Source organism: Somniosus microcephalus, chromosome 12 (assembly GCF_052327205.1).
Source record: "Somniosus microcephalus isolate GS21.2 chromosome 12, FLI_Smic_1.0, whole genome shotgun sequence".
In the NCBI taxonomy this organism is placed as follows: Eukaryota; Metazoa; Chordata; class Chondrichthyes; order Squaliformes; family Somniosidae; genus Somniosus; species Somniosus microcephalus.
In genome coordinates, this window is record NC_140998.1 from 125,983,003 (window position 1) to 126,000,940 (window position 17,938).

At 46.9% G+C, this 17,938-nt stretch overlaps 1 protein-coding gene across 2 annotated transcripts in view; it reads left to right on the plus strand.

Moving 5' to 3' along the window:
• The first annotated feature begins 2 nt into the window (after positions 1 to 2).
• The window catches only part of rdh12 (retinol dehydrogenase 12), a 53,298-nt gene continuing 35,362 nt past the window's right edge, over positions 3 to 17,938 (plus strand). For both annotated transcript variants that reach the window (XM_086003509.1, XM_086003510.1), the window contains exon 1: positions 3 to 259. In XM_086003509.1, the coding sequence (XP_085859635.1) occupies positions 96 to 259 (164 nt within the window). In that variant the 5' untranslated portion in view covers positions 3 to 95. The remainder of the gene's footprint in view (positions 260 to 17,938) is intronic.

Here is a 17,938-nt window from a genome sequence, read left to right on the forward strand (position 1 = left end):
TGAAACCGGTATCCGAGCCCCCCTAGCAACAGCCGGGCCCGAGACCCGGCATTCTGGGAGTTGTAGTCCCAACTCCTTCCGGTCCCGGGTTTGGAATGCGGCGGCGAGTGATTGACAGCTCGGGGCCGCCGCCTTCCTGCCTGCGCTGCACTGCTGCAACCAGAGGCAGCTCTGGCAAAAAGATGTCAGTCTTATGCACCATCATCGCGGTCTGTGCATTCGCTGCTCTTCTATTGGCAGCATTTGCCCCATATATCAGGTTCGTATTTCTCTCATGTAGCAGTTATAAGTACTGCTGCTGTGCAAAGGTTAATATAAATTATATTTAATTTTGCAAAGCACAAATCTGTACTTAGGAATGTTGGTTATTATTACAGGGTACAACGGTTTTGCAAAACGTACTGGTCCATGGTTGATCTTTAAATAAGAAGCAAAGCAGTTGGTATTTCTGTACGTTTTTTAAAAATAGATTCATGTACTTTGAATACTTTTTCGTCATCGCCTGCATTGTTGACTTTTTTGAATATATATGGATACTAAAGTAAAAAATGCCGGTGTCTTTTAACCGTCTTTTTTTGAATGGGCATTGAGTAAGAGCTTGACGCAATGAAGTAAAAACGACAAACACCTTCTCTCCCTGCCCAACGACAAACACTTTCTCTCCTTGCCCAAATAAAAACCCCATTTAAAAAAAGCCAAATATTGCCCGCGGAACAATTGCTCTTTTGTGAGCAGGGAGCATTGCAAAGATGTATAGGACAATGTTTAATATTCCGAAGGCTGGTGCCACTGAACAGGTCCGCTGTAGAGCAGGACTTCCGCTTTCATTTATTTTGATTGGCTACTTGGTGTTTCTGCTGATTTTCAGTCACTGCCCTTCAGCCGCATTTCCCCCATTGGATCAAAAGAGTACACTGAAAAGCTGGACCGTCCTGAGGTGGTGAAAGGCGCTATATAATGCAAGTGCTTTCCTTATAAAACCAGCTGCTTTCAACTGGGGACTTGATTGGACATTTGATCTGTTTATTTTGGAAATAATTAGCAAAAAAAGTTTTTCATCTTGAAAGACTGATAGTAATAAGCAGAGTTTGATCTGAACAGCAGAAATGGACTTTGCTGAGCTTCCTATTATCAATTGGGATGTATTTACAATCTTGGTTTTGTTTTAGAAAAAAAATAATAATGGTGCATTTTAATATGCAGCTTGATAATTCTAATACTCTATTTTCTATAACAAAGTCTTGCTACAAAAAATAGCAGTATTGCTGTACGAACCATCCTCAGAACATGTAAATAGTGCTATAATAGTCTACATCCCAAAGTCTACAGCCAGAAGAGAGGATGAGATGAAGGCTGACTGACTGTTCTCATCTCTCAAAAATAAATTGGAATTTAATAACTTTTTTTTTTGGAAGTCAGCTGGCCCTCATCCATGCCTTTATAACCTCTACATTTGACTATTCCAATGCTCACCTGGCCGGCCTCTCATCTTCCACCCTCCATAAAGTTGAACTCATCCAAAACTCTGCTGCCTGTATCCTAACTCGCACCAAGTTTCACTCACCCATCACCCCTGTGCTCGCTGACCAACATTGGCTCCCGGTTCTGCAATGCCTTGATTGCAAAATTTTCATCTTTGTTTTCCAATCTCTCTATGGCCTCGCCCCTCCCTATCTCTGCCACCTCCTCCAGCCCTACAACCCTCTGAGATCTCTGCGCTCTTCCAGTTCTGGCCTCTTGTGCATCCCCGATTTTAATCACTCCTCCATTGATGGCCGTGCCTTCAGCTGCCTGAGTCCCAACCTCTGGAATTCTCTCCCTAAGCCTCTCCACCTCTCTACCTTTCAGCCGCTCCTTAACACCTTCCTCTTTGATCAAAGTTTTGGTCACTTGTCCTAATATCTCCATATGTGGCTCGGTGTCAAATGTTGTTTGATAACGTTCCTTTGAAGTTCCTTGGAACACTTTACTCTGTGGAAGGTGCTATATAAATGCAAGTAGTTGTGGTCTAACTAACTCCAACCTACACTCCCTCACACCCAGTCGGTGTAATCTGTAATGCTGAGTTAGCTGATCTTAGGCAGAGTGACTTTAGGGGTATTGACAACAGCATCTCTGGCTGGCAACAGAGGCTGTTGTGTAAATAAACTTTTATTATGTGCACAGCGAGATCCCACGGCTGTTAATGTCTTTTTTGATGGTACTGTATTTGGTAGAGGAACATTAGCCAGGATACTGGGATGATTTCCGGCTCTTTTTGGTATCTTTAATGTCTACCTGAACAACAGGAAATGGCAGATCACACATCTGTTCAATGACTCATCCAAAGGATGGCACCTTCCACAATGCAGCAGTCCCTCGTTACAGGATTCAGCCTGGATTATGAGCTCTAACTCCTACCATGGGTGTCAGGCATGGCTCAGTTGATAGCACTCTCACCTCTGAGTCAGAAGGTTGTGGGCTCCAGAGACTTGAGCACAAAAATCTAGGCTGACACTCCTGTGCAGTACTGAGGGAGTGCTGCACTGTTGGAGGGGCACCGTCTGCTCTCTCAGGTGGATGTAAAAGATCCCATGGCACTATTTCGAAGAAGAGCAGTGGAGTTATCCCCGGTGTCCTGGCTAATATTTATCCCACAATCAACATCACTAAAACAGATTATCTGGTCATTATCACATTGCTGTTTGTGGGAGCTTGCTGTGTGCGAATTGGGTGCTGCGTTTCCTACATTACAACAGTGATTACACTCCGAAAGTACTTCATTGGCTGTAAAGTGCTTTTGGACATCCGGTGGTCGTGAAAGGCGCTATAGAAATGCAAGTCTTTTTCCTTCCTTTATGGGGGCTTGACCCTACAGCCTTCTGATCTGTAGGCCAAGCTGATTTGGCCTGAAAGCTTGTTGTATTTCTCTCTGATTTTCTGCTGAAGATGTTGATTCATAGGATTGTAGAATGATACAGCACAGAAGGACCCGACGTGCCTGTGCTGGCTCTTTGAAAGAGCTATCCAATTAGTCCCACTTCCCTGCTCTTTCCCCATAGCTCAGCAAATTTCTCCCCTTCATATATTCGTCCAATTCCCTTTTGAAAGTTATTACTGAATCTGCTTCCGCCACACTTTCAGGCAGTGCATTCCGGATCATAACTTACTGTGTAAAAATTGAACACAATACTCCAGCTGGGGTCAAAACAGTGTTTTATAAATGTTTAGCATAACTTCCTTGCTTTTGTATTCTGTGCCTCTATTTATGAAGCTAAGGAGCCCGTTGCCTTTTTAACAGCTTTCTCAACTTGTCCCGCCTCCTTCAAAGACTTGTGTACATACACCCCCCGGTCTCTGTTCCTGCACCCCCTTTAAAATTATACCTATTTAGTTTATATTGCCTCTCTTTCTTCCTACCAAAATGAATCACTTCACATTTCTCTGCATTAAATTTCTTCTGACATGTGTCTGCCCATTTCACTGTCTGTCTATGTCCTCCTGATATCTGTTACTATCCTCCTCACTGTTTACCACATTTGAGTTTCGTGTAATCTACAAACTTTGAAATTATGCCCAAGTCCAGGTCATTAATACATATCAAAAAGAGTAGTGGTCCCAACACCGACCCTTGGAGGACACCACTGCACACTTCTCTCCAGTCTGAAAAACAACCGTTCACCACTACTCTCTGCTTTCTCTCCCTTAGCGAATTTCGTATCCATACAGCCGCTGCCCCTTTAATCCCATGGGTTGCAATTTTGCTAACAAGTCTATTATGTGGTACTTTTTGAAACGCCTTTTGAAAGTCCAGTTACACAATATCAAACACCCTACCCTCATCTTCATCACATAAATCACTTAAGTTAGTCAAACACTATTTGCCTTCAACAAATTCATGCTGGCTTTAATTTATTAACCCGTATTTTTCTACGTGCCAATGAATTTTGTCCCAGATGAATGTCGCTAATACATTCCCCACCACCGACGTTACGCTGACTGGCCTGTAGTTGTCGGGTTTATCCTTTTCTTTTTTAACAGGGGTGTAACATTTGTCATCCTCTAGTCCTCTGGCACTACTCCCATGTCTAAGGAAGATTGTGGCCAGAGTCTTTGCAATTTCCACTCTTGCTTCCCTCAGCAACATAGGATGCATCCCATTGAGACCGGGTGACTTTTCTACTTTGAGTGCTGCCAACCTTTTTAAGTACCTCTTTATCTATTTTTATCCTGTACGGTATTTCTACACTACCTCCTTTACTGAGACATTGGCAACATCCTCTTCTTTAGTGACGTCAGATGCAAAGTACTCACTTAGTACCTCAGCCATGCCCTCTGCCTCTATAAGGAGATCTCCTTTTTAGTCCCTATTCGTCCCCACCCTTCCTTTGACTACCCTTTTACTGTTTATATGTTACTAAAAGACTTTTGAGTTCCCTTTATGTAGTCCTCTAATGTATTCTTGTACGCTCTTTGCTCCTCATATTCCCTTTTTCAGTTCTCGCCTATACTAGTATTCAGCTTGGTTCTCTCCTGAATTATGAACCCGACATTTATCATAAGCTTTCTTTCTGTTTCATTTTAATCTCTATGGGGGAGAAATTCGGTGGCGCCCACTTTGGGGTGCTAACTTCACCGGGGTGCTACATTTAGCGCCCCGAAAAATTTAGCGCCCCTGCACCATAAATTGAGTGGTAGGGCTCCAAGCAGAAGGCGGGGCGCTACTGGAAACGCTCCCCCTCCTTCTTGGGGCGCTACCATTCAATATCACGGCGCTACATGCAACAGTGCCACGCGCGTCGGCATGTAGCGCCTCGGTATTACAGGCTTCCCTCCCCTGATAAACGGGTCTTTTTCCAAGTGGCAGGCAGTGACTAGTGGGGTACCGCAGGGATCGGTCCTAGGACCCCAGCTATTCACAATATATATTAATGATCTAGACGAGGGAACTAGATGTAATATCTCCAGGTTTGCAGACGAAACAAAGCTGGGTGGGCGTGTGTGCTGTGAGGAGGATGCCGAGAAACTCCAGGATGATTTGGACAGGTTGGGTGATTGGGCAGAAGCATGGCGATGCAGTATAATGTGGATAAATGTGAGGTTATCCACTTTGGTGGCAAAAACAGGAAGGCAGATTATTATCTGAATGGCAATAGATTGGGAGAAGGGGAACTGCAACGAGACCTGGGTGTCCTTGTGCACCAGTCGCTGAAGGTAAGCATGCAGGTGCAGCAGGCGGTTAAGAAGGCAAATGGTATGTTGGCCTTCGTAGCGAGAGGATTCGAGTACAGGAGCAAGGATGTCTTGCTGCAGTTGTACAGGGCCTTGGTGAGACCACACCTTGAGTATTGTGTGCAGTTTTGGTCGCCTTATCTGAGGAAGGATGTTCTTGCCATGGAGGGAGTGCACTGAAGATTCACCAGACTGATACCTGGGATGGCAGGAATGACGTATGAGGAGAGATTGGGTCAATTGGGCTTATACTCGCTGGAGTTTAGAAGAATGAGAGGGGATCGCATTGAAACTTATAAAATTCTAACAGGACTAGACAGACTAGATGCAGGAAGGGTGTTCTCGATGGCTGGGGAGTCCAGAACCAGGGGTCACGGTCTAAGGATAAGGGGTAAGCCATTTAGGACAGAGATGAGGAGGAATTTCTTCACCCAGAGAGTGGTGAACCTGTGGAATTCTCTACCACAGAAGGCAGTTGAGGCCAATTCATTAAATATATTCAAGAAGGAGTTAGATATATTTCTTAAGGCTAAGGGGATCAAGGGATATGGGGAGAAGGCAGGGACAGGGTACTGAATTTGGATGATCAGCCATGATCTCATTAAATGGCGGAGCAGGCTCGAGGGGCCAAATGGCCTACTCCTGCTCCTAGTTTCTATGATTAAAGGGGAGGGGCCTAGCACTGCGCGCACCGGAGCCCTGCTAGACCAGCGGGGAGCGGGGTGCCAGGAAAGCAGCCCGGCACTCGAGATCTGCTGGGCTGAGTGATCATGGCCGGCATCTCGCATAAAAAAACGGAAGGGGGCAGCTGCTGGCAGGCAGCCAAAAAAAAGGCCACCCAGCACCTGCCCTTTAATTTGCGCCACCGCGGCTGCAAAAACACCCCCCTGACCCTGTTGGACATATCGTCCGGCGGTAGGTCAGGGGCCGCAACTGAAGTTTGCGGCTGGTGCGCTTCGCACGGCGATGATGTCATCGCCGGAGGCGCAGCGGGGTGCTACCGGCTACCGCCGCCACTAACCTCCCGCTGAATTTTCGGGAGACATTAGCGGTGCCACACCCAGGCGCTAGGGGCTTTGCACCCCGTTAGCGCCCCCGGGGTCGCTTACGGGAGACGCATAGCAACCCAATTTTTCCCCCTATATCTTTGGTCATCCAGGGAGCTCTAGCTTTGGATGCCCCTCCTTTCCCCCTCATGAGAATATGTCTAATCTGTCTCCTTTTTGAAGGCCTCCATTACTCATTTACTATTTTACCTGCCAATCTTTGATTCCAATCCACCTGGGCCAGATCCCTTTTCAACTCATTGAAATGAGTCCTCCTCCAGTTGAGTATCTTCACCTTTGATTGTTCCTTGTCCTTTTCCATAACTGCTGTAAACCAAGTGATATTATGATCACTGTTTCCCAAATGCTGTCCCACTGAAATATGCTCCACTTGCCCTACTTTGTTCCCCACAACTAGATCCAGCACTGCTTCCTTCCTCGTTGGGCTAGAAACATACTGATCAAGAAAGTTCTTTTGTACACATTTCAGGAATTCCTCCCCCTCTTTGCCCTTTACACTGTTATTTTCCCAGTCTATATTAGGATAACTGAAATCTCCCATTATCACTACTCTAAAGTTCTTATATCTGTCTGTAATTTGCCTGCAAATTTCCTCCTCGATCTCCTTCCTGCTACAGGAAACTCTTTTTTATCCGGCACCGAAGGACGTGGTGCCAGTTGATCAAAAAGTCCGGATTACAGAGAGGTATACTTACTAAGTTACGAGAGCCCCGTACACGGCCACAGATCCAGGCGTCCCTGTTGCATGGCAACAGGTGCAGGAACCCCGGTTACACGGCCACAGATCCAGGAACCCCGGTTACACGGCCACTAATATGAAGTAAAACTTACCTGAACCTACTCCTGAATTTTGCCGGTTAAGAGAGATTTCCGGTTATTTAGGTGCCAGTAAAAAGAGAGTTTCCTGTATTTGGTGGCCTATAGTATACACCCAGCAGCGTAATAGCTCCCCTATTGTTCCTTAATTCTAACCAAATAGATTCTGTCTGTACATCTTCCCTTTCTAGTGCTGTAACAGTATCTTAGATCAATACTGCCACCCCCTCCTTTTTTTCCTTCCCTATCTTTCCTGAATACATTGTAGCCAGGAATTTTAAGCACCCATTCCTCCTTTTTGTTTGAGCCAGGTCTCCATTATTGCCACTATATCATAATCCCATGTGGCTACTTGTGCCTGCACCTCACCAACCTTATTTACCACACTCCGGGCATTTACGCACATGCACTCTAAACTTACCTTAGTCTGCCTTGCATTTTTCCCCTGTCTGATCCCTCCTATTTCTGAACTACTCTTTATTCTAATGCTGTTGCTCTCTCCCAATCCTCTGTGCACCTTGTATCTCCTCCCTAATGCTTCATCCTGGTATACCCGCCCCCCCCTCCGCCAGATTAGTTTAAACCCTCCCCCACAGTACTAGTTAACCTTCCTGCAAGGACATTGGTCCCAGTCCTGTTGAGGTGCAACCCGTCCACCTTGAACAGGTCCCTCCTGCCCCAGAAATCTGAAGACCTCCCTCCCGCACCATTTCTCCAGTCACGCATTAACCTGTTTTATATCCTAATATATATATTTCTATATTCACTTGTGTGTGGCACTGGGAGTATTCCAGAGATTACTACCTTTTGAGGTCCTGCTTTTTAACTTTCTCCCTACCTCCTGAAACTCTAACTGCAGGACCTCAACCTTCCTATGTCATTGCTTCCCACGTGGCTGTTCCACTTTCCCCTCCCCCCTCCCCCCCCTCTCAAAATGTTCTGCACCCTCTCAGTCATGTCCTTTACTGTGGCACCAGGGAGGCAACACACCATGTGGGACTCATGTCAGTGGTTGCAGAAATGCCTGTCTATCCCCCTGACTATCAAATCCCTTATGACCACTGCATGTTTACACTTTCCTGTGCCTTCCTGTGTAGTCATTTGCCACACAGTGCCATGGATGTGCTCTAGACTGCATGCTGAAAACCGGTTCGAGTGCGCCACACTCCCGGACCATTCCTGCACTGCCTGCCTCTTCCCATCCTGGCGATGGCCACACACTTACTAGTCTCCTGAACTCTGTAGCTACGGGGTGACCACCTCCTAGAACGTGAGTGTAGTGTATGTACTTTGCAGAAGGAACTATATTCTGCAGCCCCTGTATACTGCAGTACCAGTAGTGACCACCCCTGTATATAAGCCTGTGTAGTAACATTTGCATAGTAGTTCCAGGTTGCCTCCATTCAGTAAAGACCTGTTATAACCAACTCCTGCAGTCCGTGTCTCAATTATACACGGACATAATACTGGCGACGAGCAGATACAAACTTACCTACAGTCTGCACCACCTCATGGGGATCCATCCCTAAAGCGAAGTTGTAAGAGGTCGAGGCCAGAAGGAAGAAAGAAACAGAAGAAACGGGCGTCGACCGTGGGCATCCGCCTCTGAGTCAGCGGAGTTGAAGATTTGCAGGAGAGGCTGTCGAGAGCGGGGCTTGGTTATCCTGTCGTCGTTACTTCAGCTAATCGGGCTGGTGGCAGGTAGTACACTGATCCTTCCTGGGCTGCGGCGGTCTAGAGCTCGAGCGGGTGGCTTTGCAACGGGGCCGAGCAGCGTTGTCGGGAAGAGGAGAGAGAGAGAAAGAGGGTGGAGCACACAGGGCGCGGCCGGTGCTACGAAGCCGGGCAGTGTACAGACCCGAGAAGAGGGAGGCAAGAGTCCCGCAGGGTTGTTCCGACGACGGGGAAATAATAAAAATTAAACGCGCAGAAAGCCGCGAGGAGCTGCAGTTTGCCACAGGAACCGCGGAGAGCGGCGTTAGCAGCAGCGCGGGGGGAAGTGCGCGAAGACCATAGGGCATCGCCATCAAGGCAAAACGCCAGCAACAGCGCTAGCAACAGCGGAGAAGACAGAAAGCGCGGGACGCACCATCTTAATCCAGCGGGGAAGAAGGCAAAGCGCGGGAGGCGCCATTTTGTTAAATCGGGGAAGAAGGCAAAGCGCGGGAGGCGCCATCTTAGATTTCCAAGATGCCGAAGACTGGCAATATCACTGCCTTCGATAATGCAATAGAAGACTGGACCACGCATGTGGAAAGAGTCGAGGTATATTGCGAGGCAAACGAAGTAGCCGATGAGAAAAAGACATCGGTACTGCTAAACTTAATGGGCGCAAGAACGTACGGCCTATTGCGGGACCTGATTACTCCAGCCAAACCGAAGGCGAAGAGTTTTAACGAAATTGTTGCTATCCTACAGGAATACCTAAATCCTACACCGCTGCTGATAGCAGAAAGATTTAAATTCCACAGGAGAAATCAGCATAAAGATGAGAGCAATGCTGATTACCTTATGGAACTACGCAAGCTATCAAAGCACTGCCAGTTCGGAGCAGGACTGGCAGAATCCTTACGGGACAAATTTGTCTGTGGACTTCTGAGTGAAGGAACCCAGAAGAGGTTACTCTCAGAGAAAGAGCTGACGCTAGATAAGGCTTTCAGCGTAGCAGTATCGTACGAAGCAGCAGCAAGGGGAGCTGCGGAAATACAGCAAAAGCCACAGGAATACGGCACCCATGAAATGACACGGGGATTTGCAAAATGTTATCGCTGCGGCAGAACAACCCATGACCAGAAGGACTGCTGGTCCAAGGACAAAATATGCAGGCAATGCGGAAAGATGGGACACATTGCACGAGTTTGCAGGTCTGGGAAGAAGACCAACGACAACAAAAAGGCTACTAAGGAACCGTACAGGAAAGTACAAAAGATGACGGACAGTAGTTCCGAAGACCAGATGAGCGATAGTGAATCCGGGAACAAGAGACTAAGCTGTCTCGAACTTCACAACGTAATCGCAAAAGAGGATCACCGAACCATTTGGGTCACCCACACGATAGCAGGGTCCCAAGTCAAAATGGAATTGGATACAGGATCAGCTCTAACCGTCATGAATCGACGAGACTACGAGTGGCTATTCTCACACATACCCTTGAAAGAGACATCCATTGTCTTGGAGACGTATACGGGGCAAAAAGTATACCCCAGAGGAAAAATAAGGGTGCCTGTCGAATACAATGGCAAGGAAAGACAGAAATTGTATCTGTACATACTGCAAGATGGTGGACCACCGTTATTGGGACGTGAATGGATCAGAAAGATAAGTTTAGACTGGCACTCCATTCAGGCACTGACGGTGGCTGGTAAAAAGGATGACGACGTCACTCCTGGACGATTGTCAACAATCTTAGCTAACGCCAAAGAGGTAATTCAACAAGAACTGGAAACTCTTAAAGGCGTAACCGCCTCGATAAAAATAGAAGAGAATGCAATTCCCAAGTTCTTCAAAGCAAGACCGGTACCATATGCAATTCGCCCAGCCGTCGAGGCAGATCTGGAGAATGCAGGCGTGTTATCTAAGGTAGACTGGAGCGAGTGGACGACGCCCATCGTTCCTGTCATGAAGAAAACGTTAAACAATAAGTCTGAGGAGCCAAGGAAGGTTCGCATCTGTGGGGACTTCAAGGTGACGGTGAACCCAGTCCTTCACACAGTACAATATCCTCTTCCAAGGATAGAAGATATCTTCGCCTCACTATCTGGAGGGAAGCGTTTTACAAAAATTGACCTAGCACAAGCATATTTGCAGATGGAGGTTGAAGAATCTTCTAGGAAGTATCTTACGATAAACACTCACAAAAGTCTTTACCAGTATAATCGACTGGTATTCGGAGTAGCATCAGCTCCGGCGATATGGCAAAGAGCGATGGAACAGGTCCTGCAAGGAATTCTGGGGACTCAGTGTTACTTGGACGACATCCTAGTGACAGGTGACGATGACAGTGAACACCTTGCCAACCTAGAGCAGGTGCTCACTAGACTACGTGAACATGGGCTACGGGCCAATCGCCCCAAGTGCGAGATTTTTAAGAAACCGATATCGTATTGTGGCCACGTGATTGATGAAGAGGGGTTACATAAGTCCCCTGACAAAATTGAAGTGGTAGTTAAGGCTCCAGCGCCTGAAAATGTGTCGCAACTGAGGTCATTCCTCGGATTGGTGAATTACTACCATAAGTTTTTGCCGAATTTGTCCACAATTCTGCACCCACTGAACGCCCTACTACAAACGGGAGTAGCATGGAAATGGAGTGATGAATGTAAGCGGGCCTTTCAGAAAAGTAAGGACCTAATCACTTCAAGAGAAGTATTGGCTCACTACAACCCATCACTACCGATAAGACTGGCGTGTGATGTGTCTCCCTACGGCATTGGGGCGGTACTGTCACATAAATTCCTTGATGGTTCTGAGAGGCCGATAGCTTTTGCGTCACGCTCGTTAACTTCAGCCGAGCGTAACTACGCCCAGATTGACAGAGAGGCCCTCAGCCTGGTGTGGGGGGTGAAGAAGTTCAATCACTACCGGCACGGTCAGAAATTTACTCTACTTACTGATCATCAACCTCTTGTCTCCATTTTCAACCTTCAGAAGGGCGTACCGATAATGACAGCACAACGGCTACAGAGGTGGTCCCTTTTCCTAGGGGCACACCAATATGACATCGAGTACAAAGGAACTAAACAGCATGGGAATGCTGATAGATTGTCGCGCCTACCGTTGCCGACGGTGGAAGAAGAACTTGCAGTGGATCCAATGGAGATATTCCACTCGACCATAGTCGAATGTCTCCCTGTGACGAATGCAAACATAGAAAAGGAAACACGAAATGACCCGACACTCTCCTGGGTCTATGATTTAACGGTGAAGGGATGGCCAGCACATGGCGAACCACTGCTGCCAGCATTCTCGCCGAGAAGAGACCAGCTGTCAGTGTGCAGAGTGTGGTGTATGTGCCTTTAAGAGCCCCCTGTGTACTGTAATGCCGGTAATGGCCACTCGGGCTATATAAGCCTGTATATTGTCTTGTATCTGTTAGTTCACCTCCAGACTTTGTTCAGTAAACACCTGTGAAACCTACTCCTGCCTTCCGTGTCTCTATTAACACACGGATACAACAGTGACGATGAATCGGAAACGGACTTACCTGCAATTCGGCAGCACCTCAAGGAGATCGATTCCTCAGACGAAAGTCGAAGAAAAGCAAGAAAGAAAGAAATAAATAAATAAATAAATAAATAAAAAACTCTGGTTTCACCAGCTAGCCGAGCTGGTGGCAGGTACTGCAATAATCCTTCCTGGGCGGCGGGCTGGGGCTCCATCGGTTGGCTCTGCAGCGGGGCCGAGCAGCGAAGGCGGAGGCAAACAGAGACAGAGGGGGGGAGCACTCAGGAGACGGCCGGCGCTGCAAAGCAGGTCGGCGTTCGGACCAAGCAGAGGGGGGGAAAAGTCCCAGAGAGTCCGGCGGGAACGAGTCTCCACCTGTAAATAAAAACCGCGGAAAACAGCGTTGTCAGTAGCGGCAGGAAAGCGCGGGAAGCGCCATTTTTTTCTGCAGGGAAGAAAGGAAAGCGCGGGAAGAGCCATTTTTTTTTTCAGGATGCCTAAGGCTGGCAATATTAATGCTTTCGATAACGATATAGAGGATTGGACCACATATGTGGAAAGAGTGGAGGTATATTGCACAGCAAATGGAATAGAAAATGATAAAAAGGCATCAGTACTTCTAAATCTAATGGGCGCAAGGACATACAGGCTGTTACGAAACTTAATCACTCCAGCCAAACCAAAGGACCAGAATTTTAAAGAGATTGTTGACACTCTAAAGGAGCACTTAAACCCAACACCGCTGCTGATAGCGGAACGATTCAAATTCTTCAAGAGGAATCAGCACAAGAATGAAAGTAACGCTGATTACCTCACCGAATTAAGGAAGCTATCAAAGCACTGCCAATTCGGGGCAGGACTGGCAGATTCTCTTCGAGACAAATTCGTCTGCGGTCTCCTAAGTGAAGGAACACAGAAAAGGCTACTTTCTGAGAAAGATTTGACACTGGACAAGGCTTTCAGTATGGCTGTATCATACGAAGCAGCTGCAAGAGGAGCTGCAGAGATACAGCAAAAGACACAGGACTTCGGCACCCATGAAATGACACAGGGTTTCGAGAGATGTTATCGCTGCGGCAGATCCACCCATGACCAGAGGGACTGCTGGTTCAAGGACAAAGCATGCAGGCAATGCGGAAAGATTGGACACATTGCACGTGTATGCTGATCTGGACACCAAAAAATCCACGGACAGGAAAAAAATCAATAAGGAAAAGTACAGAAAGGTACAAATGATGACGGACAGTAGCTCCGAAGACCAGAAGAGCAATAGCGACTCTGGAAACAAGAGACTAAGCTGTCTCAAATTACATAATGTAATTGCCAAAGAAGATTACCAGACCATTTGGGTTACCCTCACGATAGCGGGGTCCCCAGTTAAAATGGAGCCAGATACAGGATCAGCTCTGACTGTCATAAGTCGACGGGATTACGAGCGGCTATTTCCGCATATACCTTTGAAAGACACATCCATTATTTTGAAAACATATACGGGGCAGAAAGTATACCCCAAAGGGAAAATAAGGGTGCCTGTTGTATACAACGGCAAGGAAATACAGAAGTTGTATTTATACGTTCTGCAAGAGGTGGTCCACCGCTGTTGGGACGTGAATGGATCAGGAAGATACGTTTGGACTGGCACTCCATTCAGGCACTGACGCTGACCAGTAAGAAAAAAAATAATGATGACGTCATACCTGAACGATTAAAAGACATCTTGGCCAACGCCAAGGAAGTGTTTCAACAGAAACTAGGAACCTTGAAAGGCATCACCGCCTCAATAAAAGTGGAAGATGCGGCAATTCCCAAGTTTTTTAAGGCAAGGCTGGTGCCATACGCAATTCGTCCAGCAGTCGAGGCAGAGCTGGAGAATTTGGAAAAGGCAGGTGTATTATCCAAGATAGATTGGAGCGAGTGGGCAACACCCATCATCCCGGTCATGAAGAAAACATTGAATAATGATAAATCTGAAGAACAGAGAAAAATTCGCATCTGTGGGGACTTCAAGGTGACTGTAAACCCGGTCCTTCACACAGTACAGTATCCTCTTCCGAGGATAGAAGATATTTTCGCCTCACTATCCGGAGGGAAACGTTTCACCAAAATTGACTTGGCACAGGCATATCTACAGATGGAGGTTGAAGAGGCCCCTAAAAAGTATCTCACGATGAATACACACAAAGGCCTGTACCAGTACAATCGACTGGTTTTCGGAGTAGCATCAGCTCCAGCTATCTGGCAAAGAGCTATGGAGCAAGTCCTCCAAGGGATTCCGGGGACTCCATGCTACCTAGACGACATCCTTGTAACAGGAGAAAACGACAATGAGCGCCTTGCCAATTTGGAGCAGGTGCTCACTAGGCTGAGAGAACGGGGCCTACGAGCAAATCGCCCCAAGTGCGAATTTTTCCAGAAACAAATATCATATTGAGGCCACATAATTAACGAGGAAGGGTTGCATAAGTCACCTGAAAAAATTGAAGCGGTCATAAAAGCCCCAGCACCTGAAAATGTCTCACAATTAAGGTCGTTCCTGGGATTAATAAATTACTATCATAAATTTTTACCGAACTTGTCAACTCTTCTGCACCCTCTTAACGAACTGCTACAAACAGGAGTAATTTGGAAATGGAGCGAAGACTGTAAACGTGCCTTCCATAAATGCAAAGGCTTGATCACGTCCAAGGAAGTTTTGGCTCATTACAACCCATCACTGCCAATCAGACTGGCGTGCGATGCATCCCCTTACGGCGTAGGTGCGGTATTATTGCATAGATTCCCTGATGGCTCGGAGCGGCCGATAGCTTTTGCGTCACGCTCATTGAACTCAGCTGAGCGTAACTATGCCCAGATCGACAGGGAAGCACTCAGCCTGATATGGGGAGTGAAGAAATTCAACCATTACCTACACGGACAAAAATTTACCTTGTTGACTGACCATCAACCCCTCGTCTCCATATTCAACCCTAAAAAGGGTGTTCCCATTATGACAGCGCAAAGGCTACAGAGGTGGTCCCTTTGCCTAGGGGCACACCAATATGACATAGAATACAAAGGATCAAAACAGCATGGGAATGCTGACGGTTTATCGCGCCTACCGTTGCCAACGGTAGAAGAGGCACCTACAGTAGACCCAGTGGAGATGTTCCACTCAACCATAGTGGAATGTCTACCAGTAACAAATTCTGCCATTGAAAAGGAAACGAGAAATGACCCGACTCTCTCACGAGTCTACGATTTAACGGTGAAGGGATGGCCAGCACATGGCGAACCACTGTTGCCAGCATTCTCGCAAAGAAGAGAACAGCTGTCAGTGTGCCGAGGAACCTTGATGTGTGGATCCAGAGTGGTGATTCCACCTAAACTCCAGGATAAAGTGCTAAAGGAGCTTCACGAGGGGCATCTGGGTGGAGTGAAAATGAAGAACCTAGCCAGAGCGTTTGTGTGGTGGCCAGGTATCGATGGAGACATCGAAGAAATGACCAAGAGCTGCCTAGGATGCCAGAAGGTCCAAAACGCCCCACCACAAGCCCCTCTACATCCATGGGAGTGGCCCTCATCTCCATGGCAAAGGGTACACATCGACTTTGCTGGTCCATTTATGGACTCAATGTTCTTAATCGCGGTTGATGCACACTCCAAGCGGCCGGAGGTAATAAAGATGTCCTCCACCACCACGGAAAAAACCATCACAGTATTAAGGACCATATTTGCCAGGAATGGGCTGCCTGAACAGATCTGTTCTGATAATGGACCACAATTTGTGTCCGAAGAATTCAGGAAGTTCTTAAAAAACAATGGGGTTAAGCACTACATGTCCGCCCCATACCATCCCGCCACCAATGGATTGGCTGAAAGGTTTGTTCAGACCTTCAAGAAGGCCATAAAGGCCATGGGTAATGAAGACATTAAAACTTCAGCATAAGGTAGATAACTTCTTGTTTGCATACAGGAATGCAACACGTGGTTACAAACCAAACTCCCGCCATGATGTTCTTCAATAGAAACCTAAGATGCCGGCTGGATTTGATCATGCCAAACATCAGAAGGGACGTGGAGAACCGGCAATTTCAAGGCATGAATGAAAGGCCAACGAGAACCTTCCAGATAGGTCAACAAGTTTTGGCCCGGGACTACCGTACCGAGAAATGGCAGCCTGGAACTATTTGCACACGACTAGGACCGCTGTTGTATACCGTGGACATTGGAGAAAGCATAATAAGGCGCCATGCTGACCAGATCATAGAGTCATCCGAAAAGGGACAACCTACACCACAACTCTATACGCCTAATGATGAAGTAGAGATACCCATAGTATCTACCTCCGATCTGGTGATACTGGAACAAGATGAACCCGACACTGGCATTCAAGCCGAATCAGCCTTGCCAAAAGAACCTACTACACCACCAGAAACTACTACACCACCGAGGCGTTTTCCGGACCGAGTCAGGAAGCCTCCAGAGAGACTGACTTATAATTGATTAACTGCAGCAATGTGTAGATTATTGTTCTTGTAACATGTTAATTAATGATTACTTAAAATATTATGTACTGGTTGTCTAAAAGGGGAGGAATTGTGATGTATGTGCCTTTAAGAGCCCCCTGTGTACTGTAATGCCGGTAATGGCCACTCGGGCTATATAAGCCTGTATATTGTCTTGTATCTGTTAGTTCACCTCCAGACTTTGTTCAGTAAACACCTGTGAAACCTACTCCTGCCTTCCGTGTCTCTATTAACACACGGATACAACACAGAGGAACCTTGATGTGTGGATCCAGCGTAGTAATTCCACCCAAATTGAAGGATAGAGTGCTCAATGAGCTTCATGAGGGTCATCTGGGAGGGGTAAAAATGAAGAACTTAGCCAGAGCGTTTGTGTGGTGGCCGGGAATCGATAGAGAAATCGAAGAGATGACCAAGAGCTGTACAGGATGCCAGAAGGTCCAAAACGCCCCACCACAAGCCCCTCTACATCCATGGGAGTGGCCCTCATCTCCATGGCAAAGGGTGCACATTGATTTTGCTGGTCCATTTATGGACTCGATGTTTTTAATTGCGGTGGATGCACATTCAAAGTGGCCAGAGGTAATAAAAATGTCCTCAACCACCACGGAAAAAACTATCACAGTCTTACGAACCATATTCGCCAGGAATGGGCTGCCTGAACAGATTTGCTCCGACAATGGACCACAGTTTGTGTCTGAAGAGTTCCGGAGGTTCTTAAAGAACAATGATGTTAAGCATTACACATCCGCCCCATATCATCCAGCCACTGATGGATTGGCCGAGAGGTTCGTTCAAACATTCAAGAAGGCTATCAAGGCAATGTGTAATGAAGATATACTCCTACAGCACAAGGTGGATAACTTCTTGTTTGCCTACCAGAATGCGACACATGCGGTTACCAACCAAACTCCAGCCATGATGTTCTTCAATAGAAGACTACGATGCCGCTTGGATTTGGTTAAGCCAAACATCAGAAGAGATGTGGAGAACAGGCGGTTTCAGAATATGAATGAAAGGCTGACCAGGAGTTTTAAGATAGGTCAACCAGTTTTGGCCCGGGACTACCGCACAGAGAAATGGCAGCCAGGAACGATCTGTACACGGCAAGGACCTCTAATGTATACCGTGGACGTTGGAGAGAGCATTGTAAGATGCCATGCTGACCAGATTCTA